The sequence below is a fragment of the Ixodes scapularis genome, unplaced genomic scaffold, assembly GCF_016920785.2.
Source record: "Ixodes scapularis isolate PalLabHiFi unplaced genomic scaffold, ASM1692078v2 ptg004047l_1___fragment_2___debris__unscaffolded, whole genome shotgun sequence".
Classification (NCBI taxonomy): domain Eukaryota; kingdom Metazoa; phylum Arthropoda; class Arachnida; order Ixodida; family Ixodidae; genus Ixodes; species Ixodes scapularis.
In genome coordinates this window covers 7,478-26,678 of record NW_024610372.1, presented here as the reverse complement: position 1 = coordinate 26,678, position 19,201 = coordinate 7,478, and the positions used below count along the sequence as shown (strand labels likewise).

Below are 19,201 nucleotides of genomic sequence, written 5' to 3'. Positions count from 1 at the left end.
ACGGCATTGGCGCTTTCTCGCAGAGTAGCGAAGTAGCGAATAAGTAGGGAAGGACATCGGTGGAGTATGTGTGCAAGCGCAACGCAACTCCGAGCACGTTGAGCGAAAACATGTCCTGCAAAGTTTTCGCTCTCTGGCCAGTTTCGAGCTTGATTATCATATCGTACTGGCATGCGTTAATGTCATCAGCCTCACAATGCGCCTTAAAAAGTCAGGGTTAGCACTCATTGGCTAATGGCTAAACTTCTGAACTACAGGGGCTATATTTGGCGCTTCGAGAAAGAGGTCCACCTTACCGATGTATTCATATGTACTATGGCGGACAATATAAGCTGCAGCAGTCTTTAATGTTTCTTTGGCATACATGTCAGTATCTTGAAAGGTTTGTGGTTCGGACCAGGGATTGAATACGAAGTTTATGTCAAATTCTTTCGACTATTTGGGAAATTGAGAAATAATAGAGCTAGTGGAGACCGCAGACGAAGAAAAAAGCCGGATTGGGTGCTTCAGCTCACATATTCCGCGGGGTACAACAAACTGACGAGATTAAACGAACAAGACCACTCAAGTTGTTCCCCAGATGAGCTGATTGCACTACGATTTTGATTATTGCTTTTCTCGTGTGAGAGGGAATCACTTTATATTTTACTTGAGATGAATACTTGTTTGTTTTTTAAGTATTGTTTTGAATACGCAATAATCAATGCAGATTTCTATTCGCTCGGTACGCGGTGCTCTGAAAGCGAAATTGCAATTAATAGAGAGGTACGAAACACCAAACAAAAAAAAAGCAGACTGCACAGCATCGCGTGCGGGCGTCGTCTGCTTCGATTCATTTTTGTCGTCTGCAACCACGGTACCCGAACATGGCACACACAAACAACCAAAGAACGAAACACAAATATGAAACTTTTGCGGCACTTTGATCTAGCCCGTGGGACAAACAAAGACGTAACCCAATCACAAACGCGCACACACAAACACACCAACAAAGAAGCGAGGAAGGCTTTTGTTAGAAAAAGCTGTTTTCAATTTTTTTCTGTGTGTTTTATTTTTATGATGTGACCGAAAGGATGACTCCGTTCTATTCGCTGGACGCACTGAGAGGAGGACAAGCGGAAGTCGACGGCGGATGCGGGAACAGCACGACTTCCGGCTTCCTCCGCGCTGGGACGTTGTCGAAACAAATAACATCAAAGAGTAATCTACATCCGCTCGAAAAAGATCTTCACTCGGCCACAGAGTGGTAGCAATCGACAGGCAACACGCATCCAGGCGCCAACGAACCATTTTCGTACAGCATCATAGTGGCAGAATGACTTGCACTTCTGCGTAGGCTCCTGGTACCATGGGTGGCGCGAACGAAAGGATGAAACGACCATGACTGCACAAGAGTCACCTGCTGCATCATCGAATGTTCGCGGTTGCCTCTAAAAGAAGGTAAGTTCTCTTAATTGTTGTTTGACGTAACGTTACGTTACTGAATAAAAGTCACATGCCGTAACGATGTCGTTAGTTGGCAAGTATCGACATCGTTACGGCACCAGCAGGCGTGACAGTGCACTCACAGAAGCAGAACGAACTGGAAGGCGCCATGTTCTCGCCGAACATACTTCGGTATTCGTGTTTGTTACCGCTAATTGTATACAAAAAGCGGTGAACAGTATCAGGTACCTTATCCGATGTGATGCAAGACTTGGTCTTGCATCGCATTCCAGTTCCTTCAGAACAAGGAAACTGCCTAATTGATGAGAGTTTCAAAACATCAAATTCTGTAATTGTGTTGGAGAACTGTCTGACATTCTTTCTTTGTCCATCCGATTACTTATATCATTATTACTACGTCAGCTGATGCTTGCACATATATTTCCAGACGCCTTTGAGCTTTCCCTTTCCTTCCACGCCCATTCTTTAGCCTGCATCAAAGAATCGGACAACGATGTCGTTGGTTCGCGCGCACACGTAACAGTCGAGGAGTTTTCCGAAAAACTGTAACCAGAAAATGCTACTATTGCGAAAATTCGAAGTCCGCATATAGCCAGGAGAGAGAGCGAAAATATAACAACTATACCATTATTGCTTGATGGCGCCACACACTGCGTGCCCATACCCAAAATGTGACCGTTTCATGATCATTGCATGCGTGGTGATCAAAGAAGGCAAGACGGAACAAAGATTCACTGTCCTTTTCGCAAGTCCGCTGCAGGCCACAATGTCAGGAAACATACCTTAAAGATCTTTCAATCACATGCCACAACGATACTCATTTGGACATTGCAGTCATCATGTACGCTCCAGTTGTGGCCGTCTGAGCTCTTATACGTGGAGAGACCAACCTACTCAGATTCACGTGTAAATGTTTTAGCTGAACAACAATGCACGCTTAAATACACCCTTTCTTATTTTACTAATTTCACCGTGTCATATTTTACTAACGTTATACGAAACCATTATATTGTTCCAACATAGGGGAAGAATTGCTTGCTTGCCTATAACTACAAAGAAAAAAAAGTTTTTTTGAAATTGGAAAGTTAATACAAGCCTTATGTATACTAGACGGCGTGGCCAGGGAATTCATACTAAAGCACGCATGGAGATTCTTCAGAAAAAATAACTCGAAACAATGAATTGTATGAGAATCGTGGTTCTGGTGAAGACATACGAAAAACAATGGCAGCTGTTTCTGATTAAATTCACAAGGAGCTGGTTCTACAAAAGCGACCAACGGCGTTCGCAAACGCGCAATTAGCAACCTTTTTTACTTTGAAACGTAGCAAACTGGCGCACAGGACGCGCATTCTAATGGACAATGAGGCACCGCGAGAGGTCATTCGGATTGCAAATTAAAACTTTTTTTACGTAAAAACAAGTTTTCGGTAGTTTAATCACCAGTACATGGACAATCCGCTCGGTCAGATGTGTTCGACGGACTGTGGTTTCGGGCAGACGTGAGCAAAGGCCTTTTATATGATACACATTTAAAACGCCTCTTGGAAATAAGTCAATTCGTTTTATTTCTGTTTTTTTCTTTCTTTTTTTGCAGCTAGAAGACTGTCAGCAAACCTAATAATGTGGTTGAATATGCTTATCCTGGAGACTAAACTGGCATCGAAACTTGGTGTTCATCAAGTTAGGGAGAAAGCAAAACAAAATAGGCGTCAAGTTAGGGAAAAGGTATAAACCGAGGTCAGTTTTTGCTGTGCTGTGTCGCGGAGTCAACAAAACGCAATATGGTACTTTAAAATACGCTTCACTATATTTTGCGCGGTGCTTGCTGTCTGTAGCGGCTTTGTGCTTCGGGGTCAGTGGACAATATACAATGCAAAGAAGTTGCCGGTACCTCTAAAGCGGCAGTCAATAAAACGTTTTAGCAAATTATTTTCGTAGGACCGACCAGACTCTGGGTGTGCGTTTCAAACCACGCCTCAAGGTGGCAGCTCGCGGGCGTGGCTTGAAAGGGCTCAGCCAAAAGGCTCAGCCGGATTCATCCATCATCCATCCTCAGAAGGCAATAACAAAAAATGGCGTGCAATCTTATCGAGAGACAATCATTCACAATTCGTTATAATTCAAAAGCATAAAGTAATGTAAGAAACATATCGTTTCCCGCTCGCTAGACATTCAACCATGCCTGCTAGAACAATGTCGGTATCCAGTGGCGTACCAACTTGTTTTTGAGGAGGGGGGGGAGGAAAGGGGAGGGGCAAATCTGCCCCCCCCCCCCCCCGGTTACGCCCGTGTCTGTATCTCCAAAAGACTACAGAACACTTCTAGCACGACTCTGCCGAACTTCAGAGCTCTCCAATGTCTCATTTTATTTTATAATGTCATATAGACAATAAAGAAAGAAAGACGGCTGATGTAATGTACTGGCAATGATATATGCGCTGTAGCAGGCATGCTCAATGTCTTCTCCCAGAGCTCGCCAAGATGTGTGCGGAGCCGGCGGATGTCCAACTGCGTCCCCGAGAAGACTCGAGGAGCTTCAGGGCCAGGGTGCAGTTTCGGAAGTCGCATTCTGGGCCACCCAAGATGGAAGGATACCTCAAAAAGAGAAGCGCCAAGATCGTAAGACTGTCCGCAACACCGTGCATACCGTTGCCCACATTGTAGCCTTGATAGACGGGTGTATATTTAGTGTACACACACCATTCTAGCGCTTGTCACGGCGAACATTAACGAGTCACAGAGAACTGTTCCGTGGGCAGAAGCGACAGTTTTGCTGCGCATGCTCAGAACGCGTTCCACAGCCCAAGATGGCAGCGCACAGAGGGATCATCAGAATGGTCTTATACTCCATTTCAGTCCAACTTGGCAAAGGGTCAACACCCTTCACCAAGTCAGCTAAGTAGAGCGACGGTGCAAAGCAGGGGACACCGCACCGCTGACGTGCGCTAGCGGTGCGCTGTCACGCTCAGGTCCGACACCTCAATTGGCTTGCTGGGGCAGGAGCCTTTGACGTCTGTCAAGTTATGCTGACACAGGGTATAAAGCGCCGTTCACACACTTGCAACCGAGTAGGACCGCGAGAGACAAGACCGGGTTTTAAGCCTCTTGCGACGGCGTGGTACCTGATCCGCAGCATCGCATCTGGTCCTATGCCGACGCAAGAGGCTAAAAACCGGTCTTGTCTCTCTCGGTCCGACTCGGTAGCGGGTGTGTGGACGGCGCTGCGAAAATTAAGCAGACGTGGCCTAAACACCAATTCAGTTCCCCACTTAAATTAGCGGCAAAATTTACATCACATGACCTATACACCATATCAGTTTCCCCACAAAATTTAGTGGAAAATTGATGTCGTGTGACCTGACGTCACGTGACATATACGCAAACTTAGTTCCGCTAAGTTTTGCACACAAAAAAAAAAAATATTTACGTCGCGTGATCTTTGTACCAAGTTAGTTTCCCTGTTAAATTCAACCATAGCCTCCTCTATACTGACAAAGCCTGGCAGATCGTCACGTGACGCGGCCGCCGAAAGTGAAAAGGTAGAGCGGCAGACAATGGTCAGGTAACGGGCGCCCCGCTGCGAAAACCGAAACACACTTGTCCCGAGCGATGGAATGTCCGCTCGTGCTTCTCGCGTTCCTCGGGCTACCGCTTCTTTTCTCGTCGGGTTTTTAAACCATGCTTCGGGTCCTCGCCGCTGCAAAAGCTGTGCGCTGAATTCCGGACTCCCCGAGATATGCTCTGTGCTACCAGATCCTCGCGCTCCAAATCTGCGACCGGGCACTCTATGGCTCCGTCATCGAACTGCCAGGCTTTGTGAGTAGAGAGGAGGCTACGATTTAACGCGAAAATTATAAAAGCCATAGGTTCTTCCTTCCCCGAAACGATTGCTTAATGTCTTCTAAACAAATTTAAACCATCGCTGTTTAATACTGCATTTCATGCGTTAAAGGACTTTGGAGATAAAGGTCGCTGTCAAGCTTTTTCGGGACTGACGCCCACAAAAGCGAAACTCCTCCTGATGCTCAGTGCGACTACTTAACAGTGAAATGCATGGTCTTCAGGCCAAAGGAGAATAAAGACAAGCTTTTCATCTCTACAAGTGAAAGCTACGTGCTTGTTAGACCAATTAGTCGCTTACCTTTTACGCCAGACACCACTGTGTAGATGAAAAACTTGTCTTTATTCTCCTTTGGCCCGAAGCCCATACATTTCACTGTCATTTTAGCCACGAATGGAGGTCTTTGACGTCATTTTCATTGCGTGTGCTCGCGCACACCAGCGGCTGCTGGCTCGTGGAAGGAACGTGCGCCACTTATTATGGACACTAAATTCCTTGGTTCAATATCCCTTTAACGCATTGGACAATGGGCCCTAGCCGGGTAGGCTGAGTCACGGCCGGACAGCGCGCGCTGTCTAAAAGAGAGCGCGCGCTTCCAGTCCGGCCGTGGCTGAGTCTCTTCTACAGGGCTGATGTCGCTGCTGACAAGGGGCTCTTTTTCCTCCTTAACTTTGCGGTGAAATATGTGCAGTCAGGGAAAAACCCGCGGAATTCACGCAGTTCCTTTGAGCACGCAAACTGCCTCACTCGGGCTGCACTCGGTAAGGATCATTACGTGGGCGAATACTCTAGTTCGCGTTTGCGGCCAGCGGTGTGCCGTAATAAAAACCTCCGAATTTTAACGCGTCGATGAACAGCACGTGTTGAAAGCACGGGATACGCAGAGTCGCGTTGTCTACACCGCGGCGCGTCGGTGTGGAATCGCGTTGTCTCCGCAGTGCATCAATGCGTGGGGAGAAGCGCAGTCAACAGGGCTAGCTACCTGCTTGATCAGACCGCGAACAATTCTAAATATTTCGGAGCTCCGAGGACTAGCAGGATGTAGCACGGTAAACTCTTTAACGTCCTTCATCAGGCGCAACATTCATCTATAGGGTACCCCTTCTCGAATCGAAACGATGTGAGATATAGCAGCCTCCTCATTACACCGAATAGCAGTTCGCTCAATGAAGCGGTGCTACAAGTACATTTATGAAACACAAGTCATTGTGCGAGCATTCTCGAGGTCCGGAAAAAAACAACTAATTATGAACGAAGCAAAACTAAGTAAATAAGCCTAGAAAAGCATTTAAACGCAGAAATTAATGCCTGAGTAGGTGTTAAAAAGATACCTAAGGTAGATGAATACATATATACTTCAAATTGAAATTTAATATTTAGCTAATTATGACATGTAACACTAGTGGCCGAGAAAACTGACCAGGCGCGTAGGAACTATGGCACGTTCCACAGTGCAAACGACCAATGAAAATTATAAAACTAATGCTCACCATATGCAATAGTTGTGACCGATGACACTAAGCGCAATCTACATGATAACGAATTGGAATTTTAAGATACTGATGTGTACGCCCTCACTAGATGGCGCGACCGACCCGCACTGCAATGAGCCGACTCGGGAACCGCGCCCAGGAAGGCTGCTGCCATTCCGGCCGCTTGTGTTAATAAAGTGTTATTGTTATACGGAACCCGAAGTATCCGAAGTACATAACAACTGGCGACGAGAAACGGATCGACGACAAGCCGGAGAAGCCGCCAAGCAGCAGCACCACGGGATGACCCGGTAGGAATTCTACACTGCGTGAACTTCCGCGCGTGAATTCCGAAACTATAGAAATGACGACTTTTGGCAAGCTAGAAGAATACGACAATAAGGAGCCCTGGTTATCCTACACGGAAAGAGTTGACGCGTTCTTCAATGCAAACGGCATCGAAGACGACGAGAAGAAGAAATGGATCTTCCTATCAACCGTCGGGACCAGCACTTACGCGACACTCCGGTGTCTGCTAGCTCCTGCGAGGACAAAAGAAAAGAAGTACAAGGACCTCATGACTACCTTGAACAGTCACCTCAGCCCTCCACCGTCCGAAATCGCCGAGAGTTTTCGCTTCAACACACGAGTACAGCTCGAGAACGAAAGCGTCGCTACGTTCGTCGCCGAACTTCGGCAGATGGCAGAACACTGCAACTTCGGAGCAGCTCTCAACCGCATGCTGAGGGACCGCCTCGTGTGTGGGATACGGGACAAAACTGTGCAGCAAAGACTGTTGGTAGAGAAAAACCTAACCCTGGAGAAGGTTGTCGAAATCTCGAGGTCGACGGAAGCAGCGGAACGCAACGCGACCGAGATACAAAGAGGCCACGTGGACACGACCTCTTCAAAAAACCAAGAAGGTACCACTAATCATCTCAAGTTCCACAAAAAGAAAAATGGTCAGCAGGGACCTAAAGGTCAAAAATGAAAGGATCCAAAGGCCACAGCAAAAAAGAAGCCAGGATCACAAGATAAAGCAAGTGCCTGCATTCGTTGTGATTCCCGGGATCACAAGCCCCCGGAGTGTCCCCACATCAACACAAAGTGCTACAACTGCGAAAAAGTTGGACACCTGGCAAGTTGCTGTTTGTCAAAGACTGATAGGCCAAAGAAGCAGTCCACAAAACAAGTGAACGTGCTGGAATCAGTTGGTGGACCGTCCGAGTACTACTTGCATGCATTGCAAGCAAAGTCAACTGTGAAACCAATCACGGTAACATTCATGGTAAATGGACTTCCAATTGAGATGGAGCTAGATTCAGGATCCCCCGTCTCGCTGATCTCCGAGGATACATACCTGAGCCATCAAAGAAGTCTGCCTAGACCAGCTGAAACAGACATCAAGCTCAAATGCATCCGTGGACCCATTCCTCTGCAAGGAACTTTGACTGTAAACGTAAGTGTCGGCGAGACCAAAAGTCAACAGACACTTCTGGTTGTTTCTTGCAAGAGCCATAACCTTTGTGGCAGGAACTGGATGGCAGCATTTGACCTGTTTCCATGGCAAGTAAACTCCACTAAACTGGGAGAAACTGCAAACGACCGAGGGCTACTGGAAACACTCCAGGAATTTGATGAGGTCTTCAAACCAGGTTGCGGTGCATTCAAAGGACCACCGGTGCATGTGGACGTTCTACCCGACGCCCAACCACGGTACTACAGAGCCGGCTCAGTATCATATGCACTGAGGGACAAGGTGGAACTTGAACTCCAACGACTTGAAGAAGAAGGCATCATCACGGCCATAGACCACTCTGATTGGGCATCCCCCATCGTACCAGTGCTAAAAGCCGATGGCAAAAGTGTCAAAATTTGCGGGGACTACAAGTTGGGTGTGAATCCTGCAGTGATGACAACCCAGTACCCACTGCCCAAAGGGGAAGACATCTTTGCTTCTCTGCAAGGAGGAGTCAAGTTTTCGAAGCTAGACTTCCGTGATGCATACAACCAAGTACTCGTTGATAAAGAAACCAGCAAGCTTCTGGTTATCAACACACACCGAGGACTGTTTGCTTACAACCGTTTAGCTTTTGGCGTGTCCTCGGCTCCGGCACTGTTCCAAAGAAGAATGGAAGAGACCCTGCAGGGAATTCCAGGAACATCTGTTTACCTGGATGATGTTCTGGTGACTGGAAAGACCGACGCAGAACATCTAGAGAACCTAAGGAAAGTTCTCCAAAAAGTCAAAGACTCTGGACTGAAGCTCAAGCGAGAGAAATACGAGTTCTTCAAAGAATCACTCTGCTATCTGGGCCATGAGATCAACGCAGAGGGGCTGAAGCCTTCAAAGTAAAACGCAGAAGCTATCCTTGAAGCACCTGAACCCAGGGATGTCAGTGAACTGAGATCCTATATTGGACTTCTTTCGTACTACGGCAAGTTTATTCCGAATCTGTCCACAGTGCTTGCACCCTTGTATGCCCTACTGCACAAGAACACCCGCTGGCAATGGACAGACACTGAACGAAAAGCCTTTGTCGAAAGCAAGAATGCCATCATGGAGGCAAGGGTTTTGACCCACTACGACCCATCGAAAGAGCTTGTTCTGGCATGCGACGCCTCACCGTATGGTGTGGGTGCTGTGCTCTCGCATCGGAAGGATGGCGTGGAGTCGCCCATTGCATTCGCATCCCGGACTCTGACACCGGCCGAGAGGAATTACTCACAGTTGGAAAAGGAAGCACTGGCCATTATTTTTGGTGTCACACGGTTCAGAGACTACCTGCTGTGTCGAAGTTTTGTGCTCATCACTGACCACAAGCCACATGTGGGGATTTTTCGGGAAGACAAGGCAATTCCAGCCATGACAGCTTAGCGCATCCAACGCTGGGCTCTTACTCTTGGAGCCTACAGGTACAGCATCGAGCACCGACCAGGACGTCTCAACGGAAACGCCGATGCCATGAGCAGGCTGCCCTTGAAGACGGCACACACCGATCCTCCAGAACCTCCGGAACTGGTCAACTCAATCTCGAGCATGGAGAAGCTGGAGATTTCAGCCAATCAACTGCAACAATTCACAAACAGCGACAAAGACTTAAGCCAAGTGCTACAGTGGGTGGAGGAAGGATGGCCACAAAAGCCTCCGGACAAGTCACTACAACCATTTTGGAACAGACGCGATGAGCTAAGCGTGCATCGGAATCTCCTGCACTGGGGAAACCGAGTGGTTGTGCCAACCCCTGCTCGCCAACACATCTTAGACCTGCTCCATGAAACTCACCAGGGGATGGTGGTCACGAAAGGCATGGCGAGATCTCTTGTGTGGTGGCCGAACATGGACGCAGAAGCAGAGCGCTGTTCACGACAATGTTCACAGTGCCTCCAGAACTCCCCAATGCCACCAAAAGCAGAACCGGTACCCTGGCCCGAACCAAAGGAGTGCTGAGAGCGTCTGCATCTCGACTATGCAGGACCATTCGAGGGGAAGATGCTACTGGTGTTGGTAGATGCGAAGTCAAAATGGCTTGAAGTCGTCATTGTGTCAAGTGCCACATCCGAGCAAACCGTAGAACATACGTGAGGGTTCGGACTACCAAGGTGCATTGTAACAGACAATAGAACTCCATTCACCGGTCAGCCCTTCCAAGACTTCGTTCAAGGAAATGGGATCAAGCATCTCCGAACTGCCCCTTTTCATCCAGCATCTAATGGCTTAGCAGAATGAGCTGTTCGCACGGTCAAGGAGGGACTCAAGAAAACGGAGGGAAGAGACCTCAAGCTCCAACTTGCTCAATGGTTGCTCATGTATCGCCGAGCACCCCGCCCGAGCGGAACGTCTCCAGCAAAACAGATGCTGGCTTATCCAATGAAAGCAAGACTGGACATCTGTATTCCCAGGAGGGGTGAAGAGGCAATTCTGGAGCAGTTGCCGACAGAATCTAGGCAACGGGCCGAGCAACCCGAAGGAAAAATCCATCAATGTAACCCTGTTTGGCAGTCAATGTTTTCTAGTGGACCGCTGACTGTGCCTGACTGTACGTCAAGCATGTCTGATTGGCCAACAAGTTACTCTGACCGACAGTCAAACTCCAGTCAGACTCTGCTTGTCGGCTTTCTGATGGTTTCCTGGTGGCAGTCGACCGCCGCGAAATTCCATCAGGATGTCTTGGTGGCGATTCTGACTGTACATCGATTGTCTCTGACTGTACGTCAGAAAGCTTTGACGTGCAGACAGACGTACGGTCAAAGGACGTAAAGCTCGTTCGGATACCACTATTTCGTCAAATCTATGAATACGAAAAGTAATCTATGCACGAGAAAACGATTTCGGGACGTGAGCCCATAAAACCGCTGACGTTAGATATTTGACACGCAACCGACCGACAACCTTGATCAGAAGCCCGCCGAAGCGCCGAAAACGACACTTCGCTTCGCCCATAGAGGCTTCGCCGCTTCGCCGAGCTTTCATGAACGATCGCTCTCGACTCGTTTTGTTTGCCCGCTTGCTCCAACCTGTCGATCCTGCCAGGGTTCTACAATGACTTATGTTTTAGTAGAATTTCTACCCGACAAGACCCAGCCTGTTGTGAGTTCCGACGATGTAAGGGACTTTAGCGGTGTAGTTGAAGACGACAAGGTGTACCAGTTCTACTGGGCCGGTGACGCGCGAACAAAAGGATCGTTCTACGACGCGAAAGTACTCTACATGGCAGGTGAGTAGAACTGAAGTACGGCGAGTGATGTACGAGTGATGTACGAGTGCTTTGCATAACATGCTGACGGCTTAACTGCATTTGCAGCCGAAGCATCTCGTATAAAACGATTAGTGAAATCGTGTTTCAAAAACGGTTCCATAGCATAGCGGTTAGGGTGTGCGATTTGTACGCAAGTGGTCGCGGGTTCGAATCCGCGGTTGTTCTGCTTTTTTTTTCTTTTTTTTTCTCGAACATTTTGTTTTATTGAGGCATTTGGCGATATTTATGAGTGCGTATAGCTTTACTCTTATATAAATGCTGCCCTTGTTGATGAAATTCCCTTGGCAGTCGCAGTCAGACGTCATCTGATGGACCATCAGATGACGTCTGATGGTCCATCACGTTCCACCAAGGCTGCTGACTGGCAGTCAGTGTCCCAAATTACGTACCTTGATGGAATTTTCAATAGGGAAGAAGAAAAGAAAAAGGGGCTACGCCACAATAAAGGGAACAAGGTAGCAGTTCGCAATTTCGGTAAAGGACCTCGATGGTGGTTGGGTGAGGTTGAAAAAACCAGTGGAACATCTATTGTTACTGTGTCAACTCCGCAAGGGCAAGTGCGTCGCCACAACGACCAAGTAAAGCCGCACTTGACCACTTTGGCATCAAGTCCTGGGGAACAACTACCACCTAACAAGGACCAAGGCTACGCAACGAGCGAAGCAAGGACGCCCGGTATGAGACGACCGACACGAACTGTCCGCAAGCCCCTGAGATTTACATAACCTTCGGTAAGAAGGCAGTCTTCATTAAGAAGGGAGGAGTGATGTGTACGCCTTCACTAGATGGCGCGACCGACCCGCTCTGCAACGACTGAGCCGACTCGGGAACCGCGCCCAGGAAGGCTGCTGCCATTCCGGCCGCTTGTGTTAATAAAGTGTTATTGTCATACGGAACCCGAAGTACATAACAGATACTTACAGACACGAAGCAGGGGGCTAAGAATGATAATGCCAGTGATGACAATGACAATAATAGGCGCGAGAGGTCCCGTAATAAACGTTGCAGTTCCTCTCGTTCTTTCTGATATCATAGTTTGCGCATTCGGAGCGCGTCACGGCGCCGTTTCTGCACGCGCACTTCTTTTTGCGCCGCTAGCAGCGGGTCTGCTGGAAAAGGGCCGAGGGCCGAGCTTCATTGGAAAGACTTGGCCCGTGGGCCGGGGTTGGGAGACCTCTGAATATATCTTTATTTTTCATTGGTAGATCGGTGGAGGTCGAGAAAAAAAGCCGCACTAAACGGCTTGACAAGCTCTCGGCCCTTTGGAACCTTATAGATGATCCGGCCCTGCGTGATCATCGGTCAGAGTTTGCGATAGAAAGCACCTGTTTGTCGCCGCGCTTAGGATATTTCTGACTGATGCTATTAACGACTAATTCTTTCAGAGTCTAAAATGGTTCTGGCGGAAATACTGGTTCGTGCTTGATGGCAAGTCACTGCTCTACTTCAAGTCTCAATCAGACTACAACGTGAGTTCGCCGATCAATGCTTGTTTCTCGCGCGTAACTTCAGCTTAGAGCCTTTTACCGGTCGGACCGATTAGAGTTCAGTAAAAAAACATATTTACTGCGTCTTCCGATGGTTTGCAGTCTCTGGGTACCTGCAAGGGGCTAATTGACTTCGGGCTCGTGCAAGCAGTGCGGCCGACTCATCACTCCAAGAAGACCTTCGCAATGGAGATCATCACCCGGTCTGACATCATTCACCTGGTAAGGTCCACGAATATATTTAGAATTATAGATATTTTTTCGCTATAAAAAAACGCAGTAAGATTGTGGGTTTAGTATAAATCTATACAGACACTTCCACGAGAAAACTGATCAAGCTTGGACAAGTCTGATTCGTTAATATGCATTTGTAAAGTTAGTTCTATGCGCAAATCATAATCTAGAGACGTGAAGTGCACATTTGTAAATTGGGCGGATATCAAAAAGGATGGCTGAACCCTTTTAATCAGGCGGCGGCCTGCGCCATCTCGACATTGCGTTTAATAAGTGAAACAAACTCAGTGACCACCAACCAGGGCTGGGCAGATGTGCTAAAAAAAAAAGTATCCCAGATAATTAAGATACTGAGATCCATGTCTTTTAAGGAAAAAATTCAGATACTGAGATATATATATATATACATTTTTTTTTATGTAACTTCGGATATCATGTGGAAATATTCGGATATCATGTGGAAAAACCTAAACATGTTGCTACATCGTAATTGCTCATCAGGTTCTGTTGACGAGTTGACTTTAAATGGAGAAAAATTAACGGGAGGCCTCTTGGCAGATGTGTTTAATGAATTCTTTATTAAATTTGGCAACACTCCAACCAACCCTAATGCATACAGACACATTGATCAAAGCAATGTTAACTCTGTATTTTTACACCCAGTTGTTCCGATGGAAGTAATCTCTATAACAATGCTATTCAAAAATAGTGGTTCCACTGACGCCGACAATATTCAGATTCGCCCGGTGAAGTATGTTAGAGATCTTATTGCTCCCTTGCTAACGCATATTTTTAATGTTGCTATTGCTACGAGTGTTTTTCCTAAAGGGATGCAATTGGCCAAAGTGTTAGTGCTGCATAAGAAGGGTGCGAAAGATGACGTAGGAAACTACCGCCCTATTTCGATACTCCCAGTCTTTTCAAAGGTTCTTGAGAAAGTGCTACATCACCGGTTTAGCCAATTTTCTGACAGGTGTGGTTTATTAAACTCGGCTCAATTTGGCTTTAGAAAAAATCTTTCAACTGAAGCGGCCCTCCTAGCACAAAAAGAACATATTCTAGAACAATTCGAAAATAGAAAACTAGTACTTGGTGTTTTCATCGATTTCACTAAAGCTTTCGATAGCCTAAATCATAAAATACTCTTACAGAAACTCGAACATTATGGTTTTCGAGGCGGCCCGTTAATGCTTCTGAACTCTTACCTTAAACACCGACAACAGTACGTATACCTAAACGGCCATTCATCTGCAACGAGAACTATCACGTCAGGTGTCCCTCAAGGAAGCATTCTAGGTCCCTTTCTATTCAATATATATGTAAACGATATAGTGAACATAGATCAAACGGTTAAACTAGTCATTTATGCGGACGATACTAGCATATTTTTTTCCGCTGACGAGCCAAATTTACTGATAGCCCATGCAAATATAACGTTATCAAAACTGGAGTATTGGGCACAGGCAAATTCATTGCAAATAAACACAAATAAAACGAAAGCCATTCTTTTTCGTCCGAAAAGTAAGGTTTTATCATGCGCTAATAGCCTCATCTTAAACACAATGCCCATTGAAATCGTTAATAGCTTTAAGACACTTGGAGTCATCTTTTCTGAGAGCATGTCATGGGATAACCATGTACAATATGTAATATCTAAATTATCTAGCATTGTTGGATTAGCAAACCGCAACCACTCTATCTTACCAACTTCCGCCAAACTGATTATTTACAACTCTCTTTTTTCTCTTATCTCAGCTATTGCCACCTTATCTGGGGCACGACCACAGCTGGAAACCTAGAAAAGATATTCCTGCTTCAAAAGAAAATGGTTAGAATTATCTGCAACGCCCCACATGACTTTCATACTGCTGGTTTGTTCAAAAAATGCTCTGTCATAACCATACATAACTTGTACAGTTACAGGTTGACCGCTGGTTTTAAAAGAGATCAAAAACGAAACTCACAATTCCTGACGACTCTCGCGAGGTTAACTAGAAATGTTGTAACCTATCCTACACGGCACGCTGAATATTGGAGGATGGTACCTCATAGAACTAACTATGGCCTGCAAATGTTAAAATACACTTTACCACATTTACTTAACAGTTTTATTAGTCGTGACTTTCCACTGGACTCGCTTTCTATGAATGAGCTTCGAAATTACAATGTACAATAACCGCACAGTGTAACGGTTTCTGTGACAATCTGTCATGCCGGGGCTCTTTTTGTAACAGCTATTTCTTTTGTCTTTGCTTTTGTTTGTTTGTTTGAGCTGTTATGTTTCTGCCACTGTAGGAGGTCGGGGACTCGTCAAGCTGTTTTCACAGCTTTTTTCCCCGGCCTACCCTTCATCATGTGATGAAAAAAATAAAGGCATTATATTATTATTACATCCCTCAACGTTATTTGTATCGCAAGTATCAAATATGGCACAAAATAGGGGCATTCAAAATCTCAAGCAATACACATGTACATTTGATCCGAAAATGCATTTTCAGCTTTGAAAGTGAACTAGTTACACTTCTGCATGAGTTGCGTTTTAAAGGCACCAACGATTCGATCGCAGCACCAGACTAGCGAAAGAGCCCGTACCACCACCGAAACAAATAAATGCTGCCTTGATGAAAAGAAAGTCCTGCAGCATTGAGATGTCTTTTCTGGGGGTCGCAAGGGTAGCAAAAGACCTCCGTCCTCACTTGGATCTGTCCTGATCTTGCTAAAGAGGAGGAACCACCGCCTTCGAAGTCGTCGATGACGTGAACGTGGTCTATTCGAAATGAGCCCTGTTTCGCTTATTGCCTGTTTGGAGCATTATTATTTTCAGTTTTACCGGTAACTTGAAATCTGGGGGGAAGGATGCGTGGCAAACTGTCGTCATAAGTGCTTCTGTGTAACCCAAAGGGAAGGGGGGGAGGGCCAAAGAGAGAAAATGGTTGAACAAGAAAGCTGCACCCACGGAATCTACAGGAAATGAGGATCCTGGGAAAAATGACTGACTTAACTCATTTAGCGAACTATATTTTTTTTTCTCTCAATTTTGGTGACTTTGTACAATATGCAAAGCAATCTCTCTCTCTCTCTATCTCTCCATCCTCTAGAGGTTGTTATATGGCGGTTTCATATCACAAATTTTCGAACCCCTTGCGCCAGTCAATTTTTGACAACAAATGTATCGAAGTACCTGAGCCTCGAAAAGTATCTCGATACAATCGATACGTCGCAAAAGTATTTCGCTACTGAGATACATTTCTCAAATGAATCTCGATACAGAGATGCAGATACTCGAAAGTATCTCCAAGGTACTTGCGCGATACATTTGTATCGCGATACTGCCCTGCCCTGCTACCGGCGGAGCACGATGCACCATGGCGGACACTTCCACTACAAACTCGACGCAAGTTCAAATGTCGGGCAGTCCCAGTGCACATGCACCACGGCTCGAGTGTTGTCAGATTTGGAGGAGAACTTGCCGTATACTTAAAGTGGCATCGTATCTTTTCAGTGTGCAGACGACCAGGAAACGCGAGAAGTCTGGGTGCACGCTCTGCAGGGAGCCATCGGCATCGGCGAAGTGTCCTGGCCCTACGGGGTCCAGCTGGACATCAGCCCGCAGCTGGCAGCTCTCAAGAACAACGAGTACGTCGTCCCCAGTACTAACCAACCACCCCCAGAATTAGCGAGATTGAGGACAGACGACCTGAACCAAATGCCTGGACGCTTGTCCTTGCCGACTACTCTGTGCAGGGGTTAAGGAAAAAGGGGAAGAAAGACAACCAAACCTAAAGGCACTATTCAATGATTATGATTGAAATAATAATAGGGATGACGCTTCCAATTACCTATATACGCACAAACCAATCAGAGGAGTGATGATGGACAGCTTTGTAGCAGAAAGAGGAAAGAACAGAAGCAGAGCCTAGGGTACATACGAGCTCTTGTTGACTGGCTATATAACAGCTGACATTTAAAAAAAATTTCATATCTTTTCACGAATTTTTCTGACAGGTAAACTAAACTGTGCGAAATATGATGGGAAAGTTGTCTGAATATATGCAATATAAAAGCTCAGAAAAACTAAAACGGGTAGAAAAAGGCTGGACAAGCGCTTCTCCTGTCTCCTCCTTATCCTTGTCCCAATTTTATTTAACAATTAAACAGCGTGACATTTTAGTAAGAAGCATCGATAGAAGTTATATTTGTGCAACCACTGCTGATTTGTGCATAGGTTACATCGCGTAAAACTTCTCGGCGTCCGTGAATTCTTCAAATATGGTCGACATTTTTGCTTATAATCCAAACGCAGACGAAACTGCAACATGTCTTCGAAGCTCAGCACCGGCTGGAGTCCAGGGCTGGGCGATCGTCGTCGCAAAACGGCGAGCCTCTTGACCTATGAGCACATTCCCCTAGAAAGCGGAAACATCGACACCGAACGGAGGCCCTCCAGCGAGGGCGCCATCTACCACCAAATATCATCCGACGACGATGCTGCCAAACCGACCACTCCAACTAAAAAAGCCTCTTGTGGAGTTCTGCGCCGCGCGCGATCCTTCAGCCTTGGATTCATGGCCAAGAAATCTAGACTACCGAGCCTCTTCAGAGGCCGGTCTAATACAAAAACAAGCGTCTCCCAGGGACAAAGCCAAGCGCGGGCGACCATGAAGCAGACGACGCCTCGTCAACAAGGCAGCGAAAATACAGACAACGATGCTGCCGCGCCTGAGAACCTACCTTACCGGGAGAAGACTGCACCCAATCCAGAAGAGGAGCATCGGATTACAGTCGCCCTGAACGTGAACCCGGCGTACCAAGAAATTCCGAAGTGCACGTCGCTGACCGTCACCAGGCCAGAAGACACAGGTCAGTACGCGGAGGTCAACGACACCTATTTAGCAATGTCGGACACTTCCAGCACAAAGGGCGAGGATGCTTCGAATCATCAAGACTTACATCTTCAGCCCCGAAACAGCAAGGACTCCGTCGATGACTTCTCTCTCCACATCTATACGGAGGTCCAGAGGTCTTCGCCGTCTCCTGTCCCGTCTCCGAGGACAGTGTTCTTTAACAGACCGCGGCCCGTCCCGGATATTCCTGACGCTCAAGACGAGAACGAGAGCTACTACTCCAGCATCTCGGAAGAGGATCTCAGGCGACATTGGTCCCGCCGCCGGGGGACAGAGACCTCAGAAACGGAGACGGCAGATGACTCGACCTACACCACGGCAGACCCGAACGACAGCGCTGAAGAGTTGGCCGAGATGGACTACTTCGAAGACAACCCGCACATCGTGGTGACCGCGGAGAGGCCACCGCGGTCGGTGGAATCGCTCTCGAACGACGCCATGAGGGAGCTCAGAGAGTTCCTGGAGTACCTAGGCACTGATGACGGCGAGGGTGCGAACAAGGAAAGGCCTAGTGTCGCGAAAGCGAAAGAACTGATTGCTCGCGATACGGCAAACCAAACGTCGTGATTGGTGCATAGGTAAAAAACGATCCATCGAGGGATGTCCTTGCAACAGCTGTCGCTCCGGCTGAAAATAAACCAGTTTGTTTTCATATATTACGGCCCAAAGCTCCTGCAGGAAACAAACGCGAATCGCGGCCGTCAATTTGAGTGGATACGAAACGGTTTTTAATTTATTGAAAGAAATGTAAAAATACATACTCAGGGTGTCTACCAAATAGTTTTTTTCAAATTCCCTGACTTTTCCAGGTTTTCCCTGACTATTTTAATTGAATTCCCTGACCCACAACTACCGACACCAAAACAATATATGATAGATAGACACTATTCACAACGTAAAATATTTTCTTTAAGTTACATAAAGCAAACTTTAGAAGATGTTTAGAATACAGCATTGACCCGGGTTTACTGTTTCAGGGAGTTTGGTCCCAGCACCTGATCAGTACATCAATTTGTTCTCCGAGTTACTTTGTTCAGTGACTCATCAAAAGCAA

General features: G+C 46.8%; 1 protein-coding gene across 1 annotated transcript; it reads left to right on the top strand.

Annotated features, from left to right (window-relative positions):
* The first annotated feature begins 1,210 nt into the window (after positions 1-1,210).
* LOC8037600 lies at positions 1,211-18,804 on the top strand. Its single transcript, XM_040220419.3, has 6 exons — positions 1,211-1,440; positions 3,920-4,068; positions 12,908-12,991; positions 13,112-13,231; positions 16,746-16,879; positions 17,547-18,804. The coding sequence occupies exons 2-6, from the start codon at positions 3,931-3,933 to the stop codon at positions 18,712-18,714; spliced, it is 1,644 nt and encodes a 547-aa protein (XP_040076353.1). The 5' UTR covers positions 1,211-1,440; positions 3,920-3,930; the 3' UTR covers positions 18,715-18,804.
* The last annotated feature ends 397 nt before the right edge of the window (positions 18,805-19,201 follow it).